This window comes from Tympanuchus pallidicinctus, unplaced genomic scaffold, assembly GCF_026119805.1.
Source record: "Tympanuchus pallidicinctus isolate F22 unplaced genomic scaffold, pur_lepc_1.0 scaffold8, whole genome shotgun sequence".
Taxonomy (NCBI): domain Eukaryota; kingdom Metazoa; phylum Chordata; class Aves; order Galliformes; family Phasianidae; genus Tympanuchus; species Tympanuchus pallidicinctus.
The window spans coordinates 51,469,219-51,493,342 of NW_026294802.1; the positions used below are offsets into that span (position 1 = coordinate 51,469,219).

General features: G+C 43.6%; 1 protein-coding gene across 18 annotated transcripts in view; it reads right to left on the reverse strand.

The window, feature by feature from the left end:
• Positions 1-24,124, reverse strand: part of FNBP1 (formin binding protein 1) — an 87,335-nt gene that overhangs the window by 15,979 nt on the left and 47,232 nt on the right. For 5 of the 18 annotated variants that reach the window (XM_052669237.1, XM_052669236.1, XM_052669234.1 and 2 more), the window contains exons 7-11: positions 14,743-14,871; positions 13,400-13,546; positions 9,045-9,242; positions 7,507-7,689; positions 3,015-3,101 (exon numbers count right to left, since the gene is read on the reverse strand). In XM_052669237.1, coding sequence (XP_052525197.1) covers positions 3,015-3,101; positions 7,507-7,689; positions 9,045-9,242; positions 13,400-13,546; positions 14,743-14,871 — 744 coding nt within the window. The remainder of the gene's footprint in view (positions 1-3,014; positions 3,102-7,506; positions 7,690-9,044; positions 9,243-13,399; positions 13,547-14,742; positions 14,872-24,124) is intronic. The other 13 variants (XM_052669244.1, XM_052669243.1, XM_052669241.1 and 10 more) reach the window with 6 other exon arrangements.

Consider the following 24,124-nt stretch of genomic DNA (forward strand, 5'->3'; position numbering starts at 1 on the left):
GGAGCGCTGCCTGTGTGCTTCTGCACTGCGGGCAGAGCTCTGCCTGGGCTGCCTCAGTACTGCTGCTACGAGAGGGATTTCCTCGTTGAGTTTTGAATTGCAGAACAGAACAGCTGTCAATGTGTGCAAGTCACTTCAGATCGAACACGTGCTGAAATGCAGTCACGAGCATCGGCCCCTTTGTGCAGGAGCAGGGAAGGACAGCACCTAGCTGCAGGTAGGGAGAGGTATGGCACTGCTCCTGCTGCTAACGGCTTGCTGGGGCCTCTGCTCATTCCAGAAGACAAAGCCCAGCTCACAGGCGTGTGTCCAAATGACTGTGCTCCCAAATTACCTGCGCTGCTGCACACAATGCTTTCCGGGCAGTCACTTAAGCCATTTGGTGTTCTTAAACAATTCATACAGATACTTATCTCAAACTTATTTTGGCCACACGGTCAGACAAGGTCAGGACCAAGAATAAGGGGGAAAAAAAAATCTCTTCACACCAAATTGATTCTATGGCAGCACAGCAAGACGTTATTCAAGCTACTTAAATGATATACATGATCCAGGCCTCAAAGGTTAGCACATCCCCTGGTGCAGAGCTAAAACATTATCTTTTGGCTAATCTGGGAAAGGAAGAGAGTGCAAAATGAGAGGTGTACATTAAAAAAAATAACCTGCACAGCAGCACAGCTTGCCTCTGTGCTACATCACTTACACGTTGGGTTCTGAGCAGTGCTGGAGGGCCTCCAACTGAAAGGTGAACAAATGTGCTCAGAGAGTACACCACCAAAACTACCAAAGCTCTCTTCCAGTGCTGGAAGATGTCAGTTATGTTATCTCCAAGAGACTGGAGCCTACCAGTGCCTTTCTGCTCCGTCCCAAGGAGCACCAGCTAACTGCTGCTCAAGGTACAAAACCAGACTAAAGGGGGAATGAAAACTGCGCCCTGGCTTCCAGCAGTCCTCGCTGCGACTGTGCTACCAGCTCTGTGGGCTGGTGTGCAACGAGCTTCCAAATGCATAAATGCATAAATGCATGTGCTCTGTGTCAAAGACAGCTGACACGTGAAAATGGGGAAACATCTCTTGCCCCAGGCCATAATCTGTTGTCAGACCTCTGCACACCTTGCCATTCGAGAGTTCTCTAATAGCAGCACTGACAGCTCCTGGATACAGAGCTCTCACAAACAGATGCTCCGTTTTTAGCAAGACTTCTTTTGAGATGGATTTAAAATAAAGGCGGCTCGACACCTGTGATGTTTTTGACAGCCTGCTCAAGAAACACTCAATTTTCAAATACCATTGTCATTAGCTAGCAGAATTTATGCAGTAATACATGTCAATAATTCCAGGATAATGTATAGCCTTAAAATTAATAGCGAACTATTCCATCGGCACTGAAACATCACGTGACAATGCAGCAGTTCAGCTTCCCTCTGAAGTTCAGTCTATCAGCACAGAAACGCTCAATAATGACAATGCTGTAAAGAAATTTGCTCTCTTAGCTACGAGGCCATTGAAAAACCAAACCAAACCAATCAATTTGAGAGAAGAATCGCAGGAGGAGGAGAGAATGAGCTAAAATATAATGTGGAAGATATTCGGTGCAGGCAGCTTTTGTTTGCATATCACCTTTAGCATTCCTGTGAACTTTAGCATAGACATGATCAGCACAAACTGAGATCCTACATATATACAGACAGGACTGATGGTGCAGAGGAAATATTTACCTATGAAGCACTCTATAGAGGCACGGATGTATGCTACATGCGCTAATGTCTAAACACTAGGTCTAAAGGCACTGCACTACTGCAGGGAACCATCTGCATCACGACTATTCTGCTGTAAATTCAGCAAATTTCAGAGATTATACACATTGTATGCCCAATTCTTGCACTGTTAATTAGGTACGACAAAAATAGAGAACTTATTAAGAGCATTTCCAAAGAGAACGTCAGGGATTGTTACAGCCATCACGAGTAAAGCAGATCACAGACAATGAAATGCTGAAATAAGTCATATTCCCAGCTTTCCATTTCTGAAACGCATTGATAATTTTACATGACAGTGATTCAATTTCTATCAACAAATATAAGCAGACTGAAAGTAAATCTGCATTAAACATTCACTGAATAACTGCTTTTGCCCATTCTGTTGGGTTTTCACAGTGATAAACTTGCTCACAGCTCCTGGAAATGGAGCGTTTTTCCCCCTCAAAACGATCAAATAAATCACTTTGCTACAAAATGAGCAAATCTGTTTCAAGCTGCCAATTTAGAACAAGTCTTGCAGGGAAAAAATGAAGAGCCTAAGAGCCACAAGCTTCAATAACACATGAGAAAGCATGAAAGCCAGCAAGTCCATGTGTTATTGGACAGTCACAGACAGACACTAACCTCACTTACAGAAATCGGGGTTGAAATAAATCACTGCATTTCCAGCCAGCCCAAAGGTAAATTTCTCTCAGTGCTCCTGCAGCAATCCACCCCCTGCAATGCTTTCGCTGGGTATCAGATTTAGAGGTCGCCAGCATCGATCCCATGGGCTGTCACTGTCACAGAGAGCTCAGGGAAGTCTCTCAAAGCCTCGCAGAGTGCTCTGCCACCACAGCAGGGATGTGTTCCTGCAGCTCATACAAGGGGGTGGCTCACGATGCTCAAACCGCATTCAGAAATTTGGAATAAATGCAAGGAACCCCCCTGGAGCACTTCTACGTAGAAGAAATTTGCTGTAAAAGCAGCTCAGCTTACAAGCTAACAAATACAGAATATAATTTTGAGTTTTCTATTTGTTTGACAGCCAAGCACACTTTAAACGGCTGCAAGAGGAGTGTGAATTTCAGCATTTCCAGGCCTAGCAGACAAGTCTCTCCTGCACGTAACACAGTCGGCTGCAGCTCGCCTCTCACCAAGCCTGCAGTTTCTTTCCCACCAAGCACATTTCCACAGCACACTCTCGGGGCGTTGTAAGTGGGGTTAGCGACTGTGCAGCAACGGTATGGGCTGATCACACCATACGTGGACTTACAACGTATTCCCTAGCCTCAATGGCACACGTGGGTGTCCCTAAAGTCCTCTTCATGAGTTCTTTGTGAATATACAAAGACTGTGTCTGCTGGTGAGTCAGCAAGAGAAAACACATGCGTTACGGTGGAGACCAGCACAGCACCCGTGTTTACTGCTTCTACAGCAAAAGACAGCTCGGTGTTTAACAGCCTTTAAGTGCAAAGTGGAAACTTGCTAGATGCTCTGAGAGCATTAATCGAGTTCAGCACTTTTATAACACTTAGATCTCATATTCTTAAAGGCTAGCTTAAACATGCCATGCCAGATCAAATCTCTCTGCTAAAATAACCTTGGTTTTCCTGAGCCCACCCGCCCCAGGCCCGCTGTTCTGGCACACACACACTTGCACGACAGCACGGAGCATTCCCTAGGGCAGGGAACACAGCAGGTGAGGAGCTGGTGTGGTTTGGTTGGTGTTTCTGCACAATCACAGCACAACCAGGTCGTGGTCCCTGGGCAGGGCTACAGGTGTCAGGAGAAAGTGCACAGTGCATCACAGAAATGAGACAGGATGGAAAGGGAAAACGTTAACTGATGCAAGGGAAATGAAGTTACACTGTAATGAAGTCAACAACTTCCACTTATAAAGGAAACCACAAAAATCCCTCCATTGGACCCTATGGGGCTGTGTGGGCAATGACAGCAGCATCTGTGCTTCTGCTCCCAGAGCCACCTCCTGTTTGAGCACAGCCCAGTGTCCCAGTGATGACATGAAGCAGCTCAGCTCAATGTACTCAAGGGTGTAAGTTCTACCCTGGATTTGGTTAGTTGAGAAGTATTGCTCTTTAAATAAAGGTGCTGATGTTACTGCTGGTGTAGCAATAAAGGAAAAACACAAAGTTAATTTCAACTAGCAGAATACTATGTTTCCTTTGTCCTCAAAATGGAATTAGAAAGAGCAGAGCAAGCATAAATGAAATTATGACTTATGTAAGTGGTTCCTCATTTTTGTACTCCTCTGGATTTTACTTCCCTAAAAAGGCAGAGCTGATTTTAAATACTGACTTTTTTTTTTTAATTAAAGAGTTATTAGAAACAGTAAAAAAAAAAAACAAAACCCTTGTGTAGACTTTCCCCTCTTTCAGCTCAGCTCTTCTGTAAGCACTGTAATGGATCTTAATGATTCCTCGTAATGGACATTTCTGCTTTTGGGGTTAGAAGAAAGTAAGTCTGATGAAAATAGGAGAACATGATTAGAAAACCACAGACACTGACAAGTGTCAGCACCAATGTAAGGTCTGTTGTTTTTCTTTCAGACAGACCAGGATTTCACACTGGCAGTGCTCACTGATACTGCAGTTGGTGCTTTAGCCTCACATCTGCCGTTCAGTTATCTGCTTCCTTTCCTGGAAACGAAACTCAATGGATTTTTAGATTGAGAGCAAAAGTGAAGGCAGATTGCAGGACATAATGTTACACACACAACTCAACAGTCACCAGTGCCTTGTCCACTTTAGCTTTGTAATCTCTCTTTCCAAATGTAACAGAAGATGCTAAACCAAAACTTGGAAGGAAATCACTGGAACACTCTGCCACTCACTGCCACCTCCAAAGGACTTATGGAGGAACCGTATGGGGATCACTGCCTCACATTCCCAGGACGTTACAGCGGGTGGTTCTGCTGTTTTCGTCCCATTACACTTCTGTTATCTGTTAGTTGTGCTCCCATGAGGTACTTCCTTGCCACGCTCCTCTTCCTTAAACCAGGGACAGAAAGGAGCATGATCCCATGTCCTCTGAATTGTTACACAGCCTTTTGCAGGCAGCTCAGACTGTCAGCAAAGCCAGGAAGGACCCTCTTCTTGACAGTTTGTTTGAACCATCTAAAATCATCTTAATTACTGAAGTACTTCAAATCTCCTATGGCCACCTGTACTGCAAGGTGTTTGGGTGAACAAAACCAGCACAGAGGCAATATTCAGAGCAAATGAAATTGTTCTGTGTCAAAGCCAAACGTCCATTACGTTGTACTGTTCTGTTGGCTCCCTGCACGACCTTCCCAAAAGTTGCTTTGCTAATGTATTCCTGTACAGATCAAATACTCTTCTGCACAGACAGCTCCTCCCTACCTCCTCCTCTCTCATTTCTTTGCTAAGATCTCAGTGCAGCATTAGCAACATTACTGCTCGTGAACAAAACTCAGATGTTCTCGGATCTGGCAGAGGGACAACGAGATGGAGAGGAACCGAGGAAAGGAAATCTTATCAAAAGTAATATTGTAAAAGCGGAATTAACGATATTATGCAGCTGCACTGAGCATAACGAGGGCCACATCAGACAAATTACAATAACTCATTTCTCATCTGGCAAATAAATGAGATTGGGGTGCGTCTGGTTAGAATTTTGTTTTCGGAGGTCATTAAGCGCTTCCATGACCTTTCAGTCTGACGCTGCGTGTAACAAAAATCACCAAGGACCTATGAGGCATCAGCAGCGTTCTCAGAGCAGACAGAACGAGCTGCCAGCTCTCAGCAGCCTCTCCTCCTCCATGCTTCTAGATGAACCAAGCGGCCTGAATTCGTCCCTCTGGAAAATGCCACGATGATCTGAACACTGGCCTCCAACTCTGTTGGATGAGTCAGGCACTAAAACTGTTTACATACAAACATCCTGGTAGCTAACAGGGGAAGGAAATGAAAGAGAAGAACATAGAGAAAAAGGTTCAAATGAAGATTTAGTAACAGCCTTCCTTTTTGCATTTTTAATGAACTTGTCAGCAGAAATTAGAAGGATTGCAGAGAAAGCTAGAGGAAATTGTTCTCATTATTTCACTTCTCAAACGAACCAACTAAAAGTAACACAGTACAAAGCATCTCTAAGACTGGCTTAGACTTCTCAGACAGCACATTATATTATGTCACTTTTTCAGGCAAACATTAAAAGTCATAACTGCTTATGAGGCCAAATAATAAATAAGAGTTAGTACATTTGAAATGCAAGCTCATGCATTGCCCAAGGAACTATAAGCTGGTATTTTTAGACTGAACTGGAAATATTCAGCATTATTTTAAATAATCAGTTCAGTGAATGGCACTTCTGGAGGACTGGGTCACAGGCTCAGCTCCCACCTCCAGCAGTGCCTTTCTCTCCACGTGCCTCAGTGCTGCCCCACACAAACAGGGCTGCCAGCAGCCAGCCCCTCCAAGCAGTGCAGAGGCACCTGCTGCTATAGAAGCAGGATGGAAAGGCAATTCCCCAGTCCTTAGAAGCTTAAAAGAAGAGATGCTGTGAACCAAAATGCAACTGAGGGGAGAAGGCATTTACCAAACCTCCTCAGGACAACTTAGAAACCAGCCGCATCCCCACCAGAAAGCATCAGAAATGGGAATTTTTGGATCCTACACTGAATACATCATGAAATGGAAGTTCCTTAGAAAAGAACTGAAAACTGCCCTACATTAAAAAAAAAAAGAACTTTTTTTCTTTAAATTTACTGTCTGTAACCAGATGAGACAAAATACTGTTTGCAGCAGTGTTTTCAATTCTCTGTGACTAAGCACTGAAGTCCCACTGAAAGCAGCTCTACTGTTAAACAACTCCAGTCCTCTTTCCTAAATGTCACTGCAGTCCCTGGAGCAGAATTTGGGCTTTTTTAAACAGTTGCACTTCCTCAACGTTGAAAGGTGTTTTTCAGTGCAGGCTGTAAGGCGCTGCACAGTTGTGTCTCCTTCCTGTAATTTTTTTCAACAATACTTTTAAGGACCCAAACCTCAGAGCAACTTCTGAGTACAGCTGTGCCACATATGGGCTTGCAAGAAGAAGAAAACATTCTTTGCTTTATTTCAGGGAAAAAAGTATGGTGGACTTGCAGTGTTGTGTCACAAGAAGCTGATTTAGCTCCATCTACACTCAGGTGGGTCCCCCAGGTCAGCCTCCAGCCTCTCTACAATGCAGCAGCACCCAGCTCGCTGCTCCAGCTGCTGGCAGGAAAGGCTCCAACCCCAATCCCTCTAAACCTCCCACCTGTGTTTCAGAGCATGTCTGTCTGACCATCAGCTCCGCACACAGGATGTAATTTTGAACCACGTGCACCATAGCACAGGGAAGTGAAAGTCAGGTCAGGCACCAAAGAAATCTGTTGACTTCATAGGAAATGCCAGAAAAAGATCTACAATTCTGAACAGCGGTGCATGCAGAGCTGCTAAATTCATGGCTTGTGACTTGTATGTGAATATTGCTTCGAGTTCAGCTGCTCTTTCTAAGCATTGGAAAATTCTCCCTCCTTCCAAACATAAGGAACTTAGGGTAACTTCTATCAGAAACTTTTTTTGTGGTTTCGCCGTGGGATTTTTGACTGCAAATGACTTCACAATTCCTTGGATTTGTCTGCATGTTAAAACACAATGGACTCATCCACCAAACAAAACAAGTTCTTACATAACAGAACGTGCAATATAAAAGCGCCAGATAGGAAGAAAAGAAAGAAAGAGAGAGGTATCCAGAGGAGAACTTACCCCGCGCTTTAGGCTCCTGAAGCAGTGGATTTTGGGTTTGGAGGTCATGAACTCGTTGAAGCGATGGGAGAGGGGTTCCTTTTGCTGCTTGGGAGACTGGGGGCCGTTGGGAACAGCAGAGGGTGAGGCAGAGGCAGGGGGAGGAGGAGGGGGCTGATGGGGGGATGTTAAAAGGGACATAAGCTACGTATAAGAGATGGAGAAGTGACAGAATAAAATCAAAATAAAAAGATAAAACACAAAACGAAAATAAGCATCAAAACCAATATTTGAAATTCAGAGAAAAAACAATTAAATAATTAAATATTAAAGGCCATGGTTCAAGAAGTGGGGGGAGAAGTATTTAGAGTTGTGTTAAATGAAGGTATGATAAAATTGAAGTTTTTAGTAAGTGATGCAACAGAAGAGTAACAAAGCGTTTCGACGGGAAGCTCATGCAGACTCTTCCATGCAGTGCTATCCTACAAACTGCCCTGCTCTGCTCTGTGGACAACTCGGAATAATGCAAATGGATAGAGCTTACAAATACCTGCATTTAAATGGATCAGATAATGAAGGTACCTTAGTGCCCAGTAGCGTTTCTATTATCTGGAAAACAACAAACCACATTCCTTCCTGCTTTCAGATCATACCTCAGCAACGTGCATCAAACTTCACTTCTACAAACGCTACAGATTTGCTCAGGAGTTGGTCATTTTTGTTTTTTGCTTCTGGCTACACTAATGTAAGCACCAGACAGCCAACTTCTCTCTTCTACCAGCAAGAGGAACGACCCATTTTGATCAAGTAGGCTTTTGGACTATCAATGTGGTCAGTAAAAGTGGTTTGATAAGGGTCAGAGCAAGGGTGAGATCGAAATGTGAAGCTGCTCTGGGCTTCCATCAGTGTTTCTGCAAACTGACACAGCGCAGTCATCCTGACACATTCTGCTACCCTCAGGTGTACGGTGCCATGCATTATGGTGTAGAATATGACAGTGAAATGAAAAAGGTTTGATGGATACGTAAGTTAACGTGGTCTTTACAAAGTCAACTGCTCAGTTAGCTGTGCTCCATTAGTTATGCTACAGAAGAAAGAACCGCAGCAATTCCTTGCTTCCCACCACCCAACTGCAGAACCCGAGGCACAGACTGAGGAGGTCACACAAATGAAAAGTCAGAGAGTTTTAGAAGTGTCAAAACAGTAATGACACATTGAAGTAACAGTGTTAGTTAGCACACGTGACACCAAGTAAGTGGTGCACAATTCCTTCTGAGTTAGGAACAGAAATGGACCATGGCAAAGACGTGACAATTAAATTAATATAAAAACTGCAACATAATTAAAGAAATTACAACAAAAAAACTTCAAAGATATATTAAAAAAAACCTTAAGTAACCAAAGGCTACAACAGAACACCATACTAAGACATCAGTCATTAACTTTCTGAAACTAAAGTGCTCTTTAAAATCTGCAATTGCCCAGATCTCTAGATAAAACAGTGCCTATTGACTACACGCATACTAGCTAACACAAACCTCGTGTTTGCAGGTCAGTACCTTATTTTTCTTGATGAATGGCCATAACTTGCCCTTGGATTTGCCACCAAACTTCGGCTCGTACTTCCCATCCCCCCTGGAGTTGGAAAGGCTGGATTCGGAGACAGTGCGCTTCATGGGCTGAGTGAAGTCCTCGAAGTCAACATCTCCTGGAGGCTCAAAGCCTGATTTAAAGGCTTCTATTACCATCTGCGAATCCTGAAATGGGACAGATCAAGAACAAGGGCACACACCTCAGATGAAGGCTGTCATCACACTGGTTCTAGCACAGCAGATCAAGGACAAAAAATTTGTTTTTCCTATGGAGGAAAGAATCTTTAAAGGGACTGGTCTCATCCTGGCACATAAATACTCATCCTGCTCCCAAGTTCTGGAAGAGTTTCTCCTTCTGCTCCAAGATTAAGGCATGCCTTCTTGCATCTGTTGTCATTCCCACAATGTGTTTTAAAAAGCTATGCAGAGCATATTATTCCACCAAAACAAGGCACTGCACCATGTAAAACTGAATGCTTGCAGATACTACAGCCATACACTGCCTGTGCACTCTCTGCAGTGGCTTTGCTTTAAAATAGAAGAAAAAGATAAACCATACAAGAAATAATATCTAGCATTTATCCTAGTCAAGCCCACATACATGATTAATTATATATAAATGCAGACTTGGACTTAACTTGCCAAAAGCATTTAGGTCTAATGGCCTCAGAAAGAAAGTTCTTCTGAGCACTTTTAATCTATATGACTTCTCAGGAAGGAAGCTTTTTACATTATAGTGTTCTAACAGTTCTTCCTCTAAGATCATTAGGGGAACTGTGCACAAAGATCTTATTAGTTCTCTAGAGAAGGGCATCATCATCCTGTTTGAATCAAAGAACTTGTTGCTTTGGAAGCATTTCACAGCTTCTGCTTACATCCACAGGTAAAACTGCATTCATGAGAAGTCCAGTGGGATAAGCACAGATTCAGAAGCCAGATGCAAGTAAGCAAAACACAGCTTTAAGAAAAGCTTTGCAAAGGTATGGTGGGGAACACCTAGCAAAGTAAGGCTCAAAGTCCTCACTCTATCAGGTGCACTGTAGAATTCAGATACAGCTGGTAAAGGGGGTAAAGCAACACCTTCTCCGTTACCTCATCCCAGATTGACATTAAACTTCTGTAGACCTGAACCTTGAAGAGAATTTTTTATAATCATGAAGGAAGAAATAAAAGACAAACATACATGAGGTTACATGAAATCCACTACTGGTATTTTATCCCATGCCTAAAGCCTTTTTCCCCCCCCCAACTCCCTTTTCCTCTGTTAATTGTACAGCGCTCCCTCTATTCAGTCAAAACATCCTTCCACGATGATTGAGCTCAATATAAACAGCATGCTCCACATATCACGAAGAGATAATGTCATAACAGGAACTCCTAAATCCGTAACAAATTAATTCTATCTGCTGCTGGAGTAAATTCTGCAGAGGTTCACTTAGCAGTCAATGCAGCCCACCCTCATAATGCGACCTCTGTGTTAGAAAGAGTACATTGAACAGGAGTGCATCCAGAGCTGCAGTAGGAACACAGGGCTAACCAGTGCTACCAGCTATTCCAGAGAGCTTCTATTGCTTACTGGGAGTTGTAAGGACTTCTATGAGGGCATAAAGCAATTCTGCTTGCACAGTTGCAAATTTCCTAGCTAAGCCTGAACATTTGCCCATTTTGCTAGTAGGTGTGAGGAAGAACTTTGTCATTTCTAAGCTGCAGAGAATAATGAAACATTTCCCAGATATCATTCTGGTTCTCAATGCCATCTAATGAAAGAGGGGCCTTGAAAATGAAGTGGTCTTTGAGAATCCTGCTGGCAGCTATGGATGGCAGGGCAGGCAGAGATGGCTGTGGAAAGGAAGCCTGCTGTTAGCAGTCTGTGCTTCCAGAGTTTCAACCTAACTGCAGAACGACATCTTGACCTACTGCTGTGCTGCACAGGTCTGATACTCAATCAGAGTTGTTCACAAATGCCACGGAAACCCCTTGATTGGTCAGCGTGGTAATAAGTTCGGGTAGGTACTCACATGAACTGCAAAGCTGTGCTTTCATTTTGTTTTTCCTTTTAAAAATACTGACGTCATACCATCAGCTGGGAAGGTTTTAGGGACAGCAAAAAAAAGCTGCAGAACTTGCAGGTTCTCACATCCTCTCAGCGAGGGCTGACTCAGTTTGGTACACAAGGTAAGGCACCAGAACTGCTGCTCTCTCTGTAATTATTTTCTTTCTGACAAACGCATCCTCTGAACTTGCTGTGGCTGTTAAATTCAAAGGCCTGGTTTCTGAACTGAAGCTACCACACCAACAGCACAGCTTTCATTTACCTTCCCCCTTTTTCAGCAACTCTGCACACGATAGCTGGTAGAACAAGGGACAACCAAACAAAGAACACCAGCCAGGAGCTGTGTGAGAACTCCAGATGCTCGCTGCATTTCCTCGCTATCAGTGTCAGAGCTCCTACATCTCTGCTTTGGTGATGCTGCGTACTTTTATTTACAACGACCAGATCCCTGAGATCTCCTCCCAGCTGGGAAACACGTGTCTGTGTGAGCCCAGAGCTCCACATCAAGCTCTTCCTGCTCGGCAGGCTCTCGGTATTGCTCACCATTGCACTGGTTTTGGTATCACCAGCTGTCCTTGTGTTCAACTTGCCTGGAATCTGACCTCAATTTCAAAGCTGACTACAGCTCAGATCTAGCTGACTTTCCCATCCAAACAAATTCAGGCTTGAAAGAGATGAGTAAAGGAGATAAACTTCAATTTAAATCTTTCAAAGTAAAGAAACTCTTCTGATAGCAGTCAAAACTGCCTTCTTACAATTTTAATGTAGAGATGGGAAAGGTCTGCTGTAGCGGTTTGCACGACTGGCTGAAGGAGAACAAGATCTTAAACTGCCACTGCCTGCAGCTATGGCTGCTTATAACGTGGTAGGACACAGGAGCAAGTGTCCCACTCTTATTAGAGTCAAGGTGAGAAACCACTGTTCCAGAGACATAAAGCCCTCAGTGATATTTTAAGACAAGAAGAATCCTTTAGGCACACCAGTTTCCCAGACAGAACAGGCTAAATCTTTCATCACTGTTCAGCTATAACAAAAATGCAGTTAAGCACATTTCTGTCAGTGTTTGCAGAAGATCCCTAAGCCATCAGCGCTCACAGCTCCTTTTTCTAATGTCACACTTGTGCACGTGAGCCATCCGTCTGACACATTTCTGTGCAGAGACCAAAGTTGAGTACAAAATGCATCAAATCCTCAGCGTCAGTGGTTTGTGTGTTTCACTTAGACTGCACCTGAGGATATGAGCATGGTGTAAGCACAGTTATGAATCTCTCCCCAGTGATTTTCGCCATACAGCACCAGGAGTTGCACCCCCAAAAAGGGTACGCTGTTCAAACACGGGAATTTGTGCTCCTTCTCCTACCCCAAAAAGGAAACAGTAACTTTCAGATTCCTTGGTTTCCCATGCTGCTCCCTGGGAGAGCAACCGCCGTGCAAAAGCAGGGGATTCATTTCAAAACCTCAGCCTCAGGCTTGTGCTGCCAATTAACTGCAGGCTCTGGGCACTGAATAGCTCAGAAAAGATTCCACTGAAAAGCTGCATGGGAATTTCAAACAGACAGCGAGACACACGCTGTTTGTATTTGAAGCACTAATGCGACCCGTGAGAAGGGCAGAAAGAGCAGGCACAGGCTTCATTTCCAAAGGGAGCAGATCGTTCTGAAAACAAAACAGAAAACACATTTGCCCTTGTGCTAACTGTGCATCAGGAAGCACAACTGAGCTCCTTATCAGCCTCCATCAGGGAGGCTTATTTTTTGATGTTCAGGATGAAGGTTTACCAGCACTCACGTACAGATTGCTAGCAAGCCTCAATTCTTCAAATGAAGAATTTAAAACCAAGTAGAAATTTTGCCAGAACTGTTGTAATAACTAATGAAGCCAACATTTTAATTACTTCCATTATTAGAAGAGTACAGAATCCATCTGAATAAGAATTGGTGGTGATTAGAAATCTGGAATAATGCCCATCATTCTCCTCATTCTGGGCAGAATTCTAATCTCCATTAACAATTATTTCAAGAAGTCATTATCCTATCAAAAGGAGAGAATATTCCTAAAAGAAAAGAAAGCGTGGCATTTCCTGATGTTAAGTAGATTTAGGGAATAATCTGCCTCAGACAAAGCAGCCTGGGACAAGAGCCCATTATTTGTTCTAGCTCTATGACTATAAAGCCCTCACACTGCAGCTTGGACCCAGCATTTCAATCTCTGCGCAGAAGCCACCAGTTCTAAAAATGACAGTCAGCCATACAAGCAAGGTAACACTTACATTCTTGTGATCAACTGATTCTGCAGCCTTTGTTATTTCATCCAGACACTTTCCAATGATGGGGATCACCTGGCGGTCAACATCTGCAAAAGTTTTCATGGATTCACCTATCCTCACAATTCTTCTTTCCTCCATCTCTTGTATTTTCTAAAACACGAGATTTCAGTCAGATCACATATATCAGTATAGATCACATATATCAGATATCAGTAATCACTGAGGGTGAGTGGATGTGGCATAACACTATTAAGAGATTGTAATAGCAGGATACAGAAGGGCTTGAATAAGAGCTGCCTGTTTCACGTAAGACTGCAGGAATCTTACAGAACACCATCAGCCTAAAATCCTCATTGCCTTCACTAATTCACAAGCAACAACAACAATTCAATAGTTACAGGAAACAAATCCTTTACAATATATCTGTTATTTCAGCAGCTAATAGAAAGCACCAGAGATTACTTGCTGGTTGGCAGTTAAAAGGATGTGTGTGCACAACTTGCACGCTCATCTACGAATCACAGCATTCACTGCATTCAGTGTTAAATACAAGTACACTGGCACACTTGTATATACAATGCCAGAGATGATTTATCTGAAGATACTGGTTTGAAATACCACGAGCAAAAGAGAAGGTGCCACTTATGAATAAGAAAACGCCTATTTGCTATGCCAGTATTCGTTATTTCTTATCAGATGATAAGCATGTGACATTTCCTCTCCTTAAAGAGGGTGCATGTTCCTCTTCTTGACTCTTATGACCCATTACAATGGAACAGTCATTTAGAACTTCTGTTCTACAGCATTAATCTCTCTTTGTTCAGCCAAGCACACTGATAGTTTTTTTGTTCTCTGCCTGCTGTCTTTCTTCAGGCATCATAAGACAGTCAGCAAGCTTCCTTAAATTCTTTGACACTCACTATTGCAGAATTATTGGAGTTTAAATTTAACATCTGCAAAGTCTGATTTCAAAACAGGTTATAAAGGACCACGAAGCTTTACAGATGTAAGGACGCCCCAGCTGCCTCCTGCTCCAACAATGCAAATAATGCTCTCATTCCCCAGCTGCACAGACACAAGAGCTTAATACAGCAAGACTGTGAACAATTCCAAAGACTATCGTAATCTGTCGTGACAATTCATTGTTGCCTTCCTCAGAACAGAAGGGCAGAATTTTTCATAGCTCTCCATCTCTCGCATTGGCAGACTGCATATAATCACTGCTACTGGGGACAAAAGTTACCAAACAAAAGGCAAGATCCAAGAAGTGAGCCAACAAGCAACACATCCCTTAGCTTTTATCAAGAGAATTTGAACTTCTCTAGAACGGCATCAGTGAGCTTTACCTGGAAGATGTTTGGTATGTGTGTGTAGTAATGATCATGCTGCTCGCTGTTGAACTTCTGTAGAGTGGAAGAATATTCTGCTTTGCTGTCTTCTGCCATCTGATGTCTCAGCTGGGCTTGCTGTCTTGCCTAAAAAAGCAAAGTCAAAAGAAATTTTTAACATATATCACTTGAAACTGAATGACATTGTGCTCCTTGTATTGCCATCCTCATAAGTGGGCAGCACAGAAACATTGGCATACAAGCCTCTGAACACTTCCACTTTTGGCTTACTCTTACCCACAAACCATTGTGAACCAGCATGAGTGTGCAGTGTGTACTGCTGGAATTCAATTCCCTTTCTTCTGCTAAACATGGCAGGGCTTTGCCTCTCTGTCAAACTGGCATATATTCCTGCCTACTCCTACAAGCCTTTAAAACTCCAAATTTAACTTAAATTGGTCAAATTAGCACACACAAGACTTGTTTTCCTACTTTGCCTACGAAGTGATAGCTCTCACAGCCCAGAATGAACATCTCTAGACATTTGTACCTTCACAAAATAAACCTTCTGCAATTGACCAAGCAGAAGGGAATGCCAGTTTCCTCTGGCTAGCATGTGGCCCTTGATGCTTACAGCTGCTACCCTTTTCTTGTGTTGCAATATGTTCCTTCTATGAATCATTCTGCACTCAGAAACAGCTTCTTTCCATACTACACGTGAAAGATGGCACCAAATTTGACCCTCCAGGTTCCTCCTTCAGGGTACAGGCTTTTTCACGACACGTACAGGCACTTCTTCCTCCATCCTCTGTTGGATGTCACCTCTTTTCTTTAACACACCACTTACCTGCTAGCTAGCAGGACCTTCTGGAGATAGCAGAGGGACAAAACAAGTATCCGTCTCATTTCATGTGCCTCAGCCAACATACTCACAACACAACATCTCAATTCACGCACCCACTGTGCACTCTGCAAAGTCTTATCTCCAATTCCTTCAACAGAGCTGGCAGAAATTATGCAAGGAAACAGGAGCCTGAGGAGCAGCTGAGACACAACTCCTTCCTATTTTTACCCATGCAGATTTGCTTTGCTACCCAGCATAGCAGAGCACTGGGCAATTACCCTCCCTCCTCTGCCTTGAACAATCTGTCCCTGAGTGACCCTCTCATATTTTCAGATTTTTCTCCTAACAATTCTACTTCCTAAGGCCTTCTGTTATCTGCTTCACTGCCCAACATTATTCCCTAGCTGACTATCCCATCTGTTTATTTTAGCTGCCTTTTCTTTCCTGTGGTTGGCCTCCATACAGAAGCTCTTCCTTTTCTCCCTCTTCTGTATAGCTCCTGCCATCACTCCCTACCTCCAGTCACTTGAGCCTTGAGGTCCCTCTCATCCCTGTTCACAACTGCCATCCATCCATCCATCCATCCATCCGTCCATCCATCCAGGCTCACTGGCTCCCATGTACCCCCTCCATCTCGAATTCCACCCTCAGCCCCAAACAGCCTGCTGCATGACTGGGGATGAAACCCTTGCTGCAGAGGCCAGAGCCTGGCCAAATGGCTTTGGAAACTTAACCCATCCTGCTCACACTCCTTTTTCAGGCACTTATGGTTTCCTCACGCTGTGCTGTCTACCTTGCCATGGTAGCTACAAGTACCCAGAAGCATTACGTTTTGTTCACTCCCCCCAGTTTCTGAGTAACCTTTTCAAGAAAGAAGACAGACTGCTTTAAAAAAAAAAAAAAAAAACTTAAAAACATTTTTTGCTATTTCAGGAAAAACAATGCAACAAATAATTTTAATGTATTCTGAGAAGTGGGCACCCATTGAATACAGTTCAGAGTGGGGTTATTCTTTGAACTATTCCAGGCAGACAATAGTTTCCTGACAATAAATCCATGAAATACCAAATCATGGAACATTTTAATAATACTAACTGGAAGCGAACAAATTCGGCCAGAAGGTTTCAAATCTCAGTGTGCAAATAGGCTTCCCTTCCATCTGTCCAGCTCACACATCTCACCTAATAACTCATTTTACTCAATTCAGTTATTTTTTTTTGTGAGTGCTGTCAGCCTGCAGTACTTTCCTAGATCACCTTTCACATTCTTTCTACAAAAATAATAATTCAAGCACAGCAACCAAATGCTGGGCACTGAATGCAACCCAGCAGATGAAACGGCAGCGTAAAATGGGAAGGACTGTAACTATAATTAAATAAAAATGTCTGATAAGGAAAGCTTTCAACTTTTCTTGTTCTCCAGGAGCTTTAATTGCCCACCAGCTCCTGCAACAGAAGTATGTGTAACACTGACCTGCTGCAATGAAATCCCAAGGAGCCACAGCAATCATTGCTCTGCCCAAGTGCTCTGTATAATTTATTAAACCTTATCACCCACACACTCACAGAAAGCTACATTAAACACAACGGAAAACAATACAGCCTTGTGTTACAAACAAAAACACACCAGGAAAGCAAAGTCAGGCACGGAAAGGCTGACAGATGTAAGAAGAGCCTCCCAGCTTCTTCCTCAAATCCCAGCTGCTGGAGATTCATTTGTGAGGACCAGTATCTTGGTCTATCTAAGAGCAACCCATTGTTTGAACTGACCTCTATGGAAGGCCCAGTCCCACTTACACAGCTCTCTTTATTGAAGTAGCACAACTCAGGGATTTGTCCCTTGACTGTATTGTTGAAACCAAAGAACAAGGACTTTGCTATCACGCATTCCCAGGCAGCCCCAGCAAACATTCAGCCAGAGTTCTTCCTCATGAGCAACCTCACTGGTTGGGCCTGAGCAAAGTCACTGAGCAAAATGCATGCAGGAGGAGATGCTCTGTTTCCAAAACGATCTTAACTGGCCCCAAATAAGAGAAGGCAGGAGATGAATAAGTAAAATTGGGTACATTCCAAAACCACAGATTTTTGTGTGAGAGCCCCAGTGACGTTTTGTTTCTGCTGGCCATTTAATGCATTTGGCAAGCTTCAAACAGCTTAAATACTTTTCCAATGAGGTATTTAGGTTCTTAAAATAAAAATATTTTTGAAAGTCTAGATTTTTTTTTTATTACTCCATTTGAGTATGTCATTTACTCTAACATCATCACTTCTAGTCATAAAATAACAATAGTTAGCTCTAGATTTCTGTTTTATGCTGAAGCACGATGATAAAAAACAAGTTGATGACCTTAAGCTCCATATTCAGTGTAACAGATACAGCAGCCTGGAGCTGCAGAGTCACAGGAGCTATTTCAGGAGTCGTTCACAGTTGAGCTTCACAGAAAAGTATGTTTTTGCTTTCTTCACCGCCTGTTTTTGCATGCATACAGCATCAGAAATGCTTCTCAGGCATTAGAATTAACATTAAAATGTCTACTCTGAGTGGCATTCTCAGGAGGAAAGGCTTTGGAATACCAGACCTTGCTCTCAGGTAGGAGGATGACACTGTGACGCAGCTTTCAGTTGGCTCACTTCTCTTAATGGGGCTGGGATGATGGAGCAAGAGCTCAGCTTTCCAGCACCACACGTGAAGTCACCATCTCAAGCAGACTGCCAGCTCACTCCTGATTATAGCAGAATTAGGGCTAGGGACTCATAATGCTAGGGGGAAAAAATCCCCTCTTGAAGAATAAATAAATAAATGAATAAATGAGGCCGCTTGCAGCAGCATGAAAAAGTAGAAAAGAAGCACATCCATTAAAAAGGTTTGCGGAGAGAAGAAAAGCAGCTTGCTTTTCTTTGTGAAAGGTGCTCAGATTCTGTGCACGTTTGCTAAATTCACACCCTTTCCTCCCTCCCCCAAGTGGACCTCTGTACCACCTTTAAGACCCAAACAAACACGTGCAGCCTATATGAGCACAACCTCCCTTCCACAGTCTATTTTTTCCTCAAATTCTCCTCTGAACTCACATTGCAGCAGTGAAACCCAGAGGTCACAGATGCTAACACACACCTCATGGGGAGGAGCACTCCTAAGGATGAAGGACAGCCCAGCATCTGCAGCACCATTAACCTTGCAGCAAGCGTGCTGGTAAGCTTCAGGTTTCCACTGTCATGGCAATTCAGATTTAAACACAATCTTACCAAAGCAGTCTTTTCTATAACTAAGAAAAAACAATAAGTAAAGGAAGCACAGGAGAAATTTGAATCTATACATACACACACATACTTTCCTGTCTCCAAAACAAAAAAGAATGAAGGATATTTTGCTGATAACAATTCTGTAAGACGCATTCCTGAAACAGCAAGAGAGTCAATGGCCACACTGTCTTTTGGGTTTACGCAGACAAAAAAATGCAGCTCCTCTAGGCTGCGATGGTGGGAGCGAGATGAATAACTGAAAAGGGCAGAATAAAGCTTTGGCTGCTATTGAGCTGATCCGCACTGAGTGGCACAGTTCAGCTCCTCAGCTGCTGCTCTCTCCAGGTTGGCAGCTTCCAGTCAAAGCGCTGGGGCAGCTCGCTTTCTCCTGCCCCCTCTTTTTCAAACACCAACAAACCCAGACAGCATGTGAGATGCATCTCCGCCAAGCCACTGTCTGCCAAAATCTGTCTTTGGGAAATCCAAGAGCAGACTGAAAACGCAAACACAAAAAATCCACTCCTCTTCCACTGCCCAATCCCTTCAAAAATAAGTTAACGATAAAGGCAGACTTGAACAACTTGACCAATTTCAGGAATGCTCTCAATAGCTCACAGATTTCTCAGCTGCAGGCTCTGGCCGTCCCTGCCCAGCTCACACTGCTGCTCTGCTGTGAGCAGGCACCAGCACCACCAGTGGTAATGCTGGCAGCATTCATAGAAGCATTAATAACAGTGGGAATGCTGCCATAGGCTTGGACACAGGGCCAGGACTGCAGGCTTTGATTTACATAGCCTCCAAGTCAAGCTCCTTTGTTTACTATTTTACAATAACCAGTTTGGTCTCGCTGAATTGACAAGCAAAAAAAAAAAAAAAAAATTGCTTTCCTGAAAGCAAGAAGGCAGAATGGGACGTGCAAAATAACAGATGGGAAAGGACAAAGACAAGTCCCTACTTTCAATGTTAAAAGGAGTAGAAAAAAAAATCTGACAACTCGTGGATCCCTGAAAACCTTTGGCTGAGTAAAGTATACAAATGAGCAAGGAGCTGATGTAATGGAAAACCTTCAATCAGCTCTCAGAACTGTTATCTTATGAGTTTGCAGGCCACCTAATTCTACCAGATGACAGCAGTGCAACTAATAAACACAGAATGGCCTGGGTTGCAAAGGCCCACGATGCTCATCCGGTTCCAACCCCCTGCTGTGTGCAGGTCACCAACCAGCAGCCCAGGCTGCCCAGAGCCACATCCAGCCTGGCCTTGAATGCCTGCAGGGATGGGGCATCCACAGCCTCCTTGGGCAGCCTGTTCCAGTGCCTCACCACCCTCTGGGTGAAAAAATTCCTCCTGATATCTGACCTAAACCTCCCCTGTCTCAGCTTAAAGCCATTCCCCTTGTCCTATCGCTGTCCACCCACATAAACAGTCAGAACCCCTCCTGGTTATATGCTCCCTTCAAATATTGGAAGGCCACCATGAGGTCTCCCTGGAGCCTTCTTTTCTCCAAGCTAAATAAGAGACACACTAAAGCACCAAACCACCACCAGAACTCTTAACAAAACAACAGAGCAAGCAGGCTGCACGAGGAGCTAGCCCTTAAATTGCACTGCTCTGCTGCACCATAGCAGCCCTGGAGAAACACAGCCCCACGAGGATACCCCCAAATAAATAAATCAACCTAATTTGTTAGAAAGGAATTGTTTGCACCAGTGGGTGAAAGGATACTTGGAACTGAGCAAGGAGAATGCAAGAGAAGCATCTGGAGCACTGGCTGACTGTTTAAATGATTCCTGGAGATCTGTTTAGTTCTAGTAACAAAAGCAATTATCTTCTGCAGTATATAAATGTAAGTATGGAATATAAATAGTGGAAATTATTTCAGGGCTGCATAATACATCTGTTAGATCATACTTTGCATACTGGGCATGGCTCTAGCCATCTCTCTCCAACAAAGATCTTACAAACACTGCCAATGCAGAAGGAACAGTTCAGGGCTGAAGAAAGCTACCAGATGAATTCAGTAGCCTTAGTGCCCAGCCTTATGGGTACAACACATGCACTTAAACTGACTTACAGACAATTAGCTACATTCTGAGGCGTGCTTCTTTTCCCCCCAGTTCTCCTACAAAGAAATCTGTCAAAATATTTTTTTGATAAAGAATGAGTACAGAGCTTTCCAGCCACATAGCTTGAACTAATTGCCTTGCATTAGCTCAGAACGTTACTTATATTACACTCTCAATTCTAACTGCAGTCGATCCTTAATTCAAAGTTGTTCTTAACTCTCCCCTTCACAACCCTGCCTTGCTTGCTCCATTCAGCAATCCAACACCCAGTAGAGCTGCTCTGTTATGAAACTGTCAAATTGCCACATAGGGCATTACTGCAAAAGAGTACCTCAAAGAGGAAACAAATTCAGATGCATTTCCTTATCCTATACTAAAACTGACTGGTGCTTCTGTCCTTTGATCTCCTAACACCACATACAGTGTCTGAATGGGATTCAAAAGGATATTTAGCATGTTTTGCAGCTAATACTACTGCAGTCATCAGCTCTTTATACCAGAAATCGAAGCTCATAAATAAGCCACAGTTCCAAAAGGGAAACAGCTGCTGCATCATCGCAGAGTGCTGCTGATGGCAGGTTGTAAACAAGGCTTACCCTACCAGAAATGCAAATGCAGTGCTAAGGGACTCCCTCCACACTGCACTGCCGATTAGGATGATGCAGTTCAGAAGGGAGATCAGGGTCTGCATAAACCAGGGAGATTATGTTAGTGTCAATCTAGTGGCTTTAAATCACGTTACCAAGAAAAGACTGCCCTTGAATTGCTCGGAATTTGGATCCGCTTCACAAGCAAAGATACAGGAGGGTTCAGTCAGTGCCACCAGTGGACAGAAAGGAAAGCAGCTGCCTAGTGAGCATAATGAAATCTCATCACTGTGCTAAGAACACGAGTCTTATGCAGCATCCACCTCTCTCAACAAGAAATGCACAGACGAGGGCAGGACTAAGCTGTGCTCACTGCACCCACGTTTCACTCAGACACTGCTGCACTTCTGTGAATTCACAGCATGCAAAGCATGGAAGCAAAGCCTCTGGAATCATTCACTGCAGTAAGTAGAAGTATTCACCACACCAGCAACAGAAACACTGCAGGGTTTTTCCAATTCCTATCATCATCTTCCTGTGGCACTGCATTTCCCAAGTGTAGGTACCTCCAGCTGGTGAAGAGAGGGAAACCCCACTGCTGTCGGGTGGATTGCACAGCATGTCCTGATAGATAGGGCCAATTAAGCAGCCATAGTCTGCAGAAGGAGGGCACCCACCACCTCTGGCTGTGCTGCAGTTTACTGCCCAGTCTTCACTGGACAAAACTTCACAACAATTCAGCACAGAGCTGAAGAAGTTCGCTTTGGTTTGTCTGCAGTGCTTCAGTGATGCACGCTTCATCCTGCTCTGCTCTGTGACTAAGCATGCTGCAAATGATATTTGAAGGTTTGCACTGATGCTATCAGCATCACAATCAGAGATTTCTCTGGGGGCCCAACTCAGTTCATTCTTCATTGTAAGGATGTGTAAATTCTTAATGAGGAGATTTGCGTCCTGCAGCGCAGCAGCCTGGCTGCTGGAAAAGCAGTTTAACACTTGACAGCAGAACTGCATTTGCAAAGGCAGGAAGATCAATTTATTCCAAGAATGTTTCAAAGTAGCAGCAGTTCTACATCTGTGTTCGGTAAGGCACTGCCAATGGTTCAGCTCATGACTTTCCAGTGCAGTATAAATGGACATGTCTGCTTTGGATAAGAGGGGCAACGCAGGCAACGTTGCATTTAGAACTGCCTGCATTCAGCTGCAGTAAGCACGTAAGAAAACAAGCACTGAAGCTCTCCGGGTGCAGGTTTGAGACTTACTGAGTGGATCAAAAGCACGGCAAAATAAAAATCCCACCCCAAGCATTTAGCAATGTCAGGACCTTACTGAACTCTGAGAATTAAGGTCAAACTGGCTCTTCTAAGACTTTTACTGCCTTCTAGATCCCCAAAACATTTATGTTAATATTAAAGCCACTTAAAGCCTAACCCTCCTCACATACCAGGAACAAAGGACCCAAACCAAGCTGTTAGCAGGCTGTTCCCTGGCTGCTGTCCTGGGAACTCACATATACCTCATTTTCTGCTGCACACAGCTGAAGTTCTTTTCTAGCAGAATCATTACTTGGTCCTCAATATATAACTGTGCTACTCTTCAGCAAAGAGAGATTCTACCTGACACAGGGTAACTCAAACTCAACCTCAAACTGCTGTCCTCCCCCCCCAAGCTGCTGTGCAAATCAAGAGGCAGAAGCATCCCATCCCTTTGTACGGTTGGCCCCAACCACTTCCTCTCTAAAAACAGATTTTGAAAAATCTACTTTGAAAAATACATCTTCAGAAATAACAGCTTTTTTTTTTTTGTTTTAATTTTATTTTTTATTGCAAGAACTCTGCAAAGGCACCGCTGGGTACCACATCATCCCATAAAGATGTCAGCTTTTTAGTGATTACAGCTCTAAAGAGAAGGAACGAACAATAGAGCACTTCCTTATAAGTACACTGACTCTGTGCTGGTGACAGAGACCATTTCCCCAAATGGTCAAAAAATTGAAGCAACTCCACTGCGGTTTTTTGAAAGAGAACTGTTTTAAAAGCACAAATCCCACTGCGAGCCAAGGGAAACCGAAGCTCACAGTGACACCTACAAGCCTTCCCAGGATTTCCATCAGCAGGTTACACTGTTTCCTTAGTTTATAGCAATATTTTCACAGTACAGCTGTTTGCAACACAGCAACTCTGACTTTGCTGAACTGCACGGAGAAAACCTTTGTGCCAAACTGTACATTCACTCTTTAACATTCTCTCTCTGAATGCTGACAATGCAAACACAGGAAGGGGAACTCGAGGGCCATAACCCCCTCCTCTGATTTCACTGCTGCGCAAAGCCCGGGAGCATTGCTGACACCTGAACACAGCCCCTTGGCTCCACGTTACCAACACCAAAAAAGGAAACATCAGGAAGCAAAGCTGAACTCCAGCTCCCTTACATCAACCGCAGCCTGGCTGGCAGCAGAGATGAAGGCAGCCATAGCAGACAACAGAGCAGCACAGATGGCACTGCGTGCTGTGTGTTGAACTGGAGCTGGTGGTTCCCCGGGAGCAGTTTGGGCTTTGGTGCCAGATGTTATTTTGCTGAATAGTCCCAGAGAAATAAGTAGGGAAGTCTTCTCTGTTTGCTTTTGTATCATTAGTCTGCATATATAACTCTAGCAAACTGTAA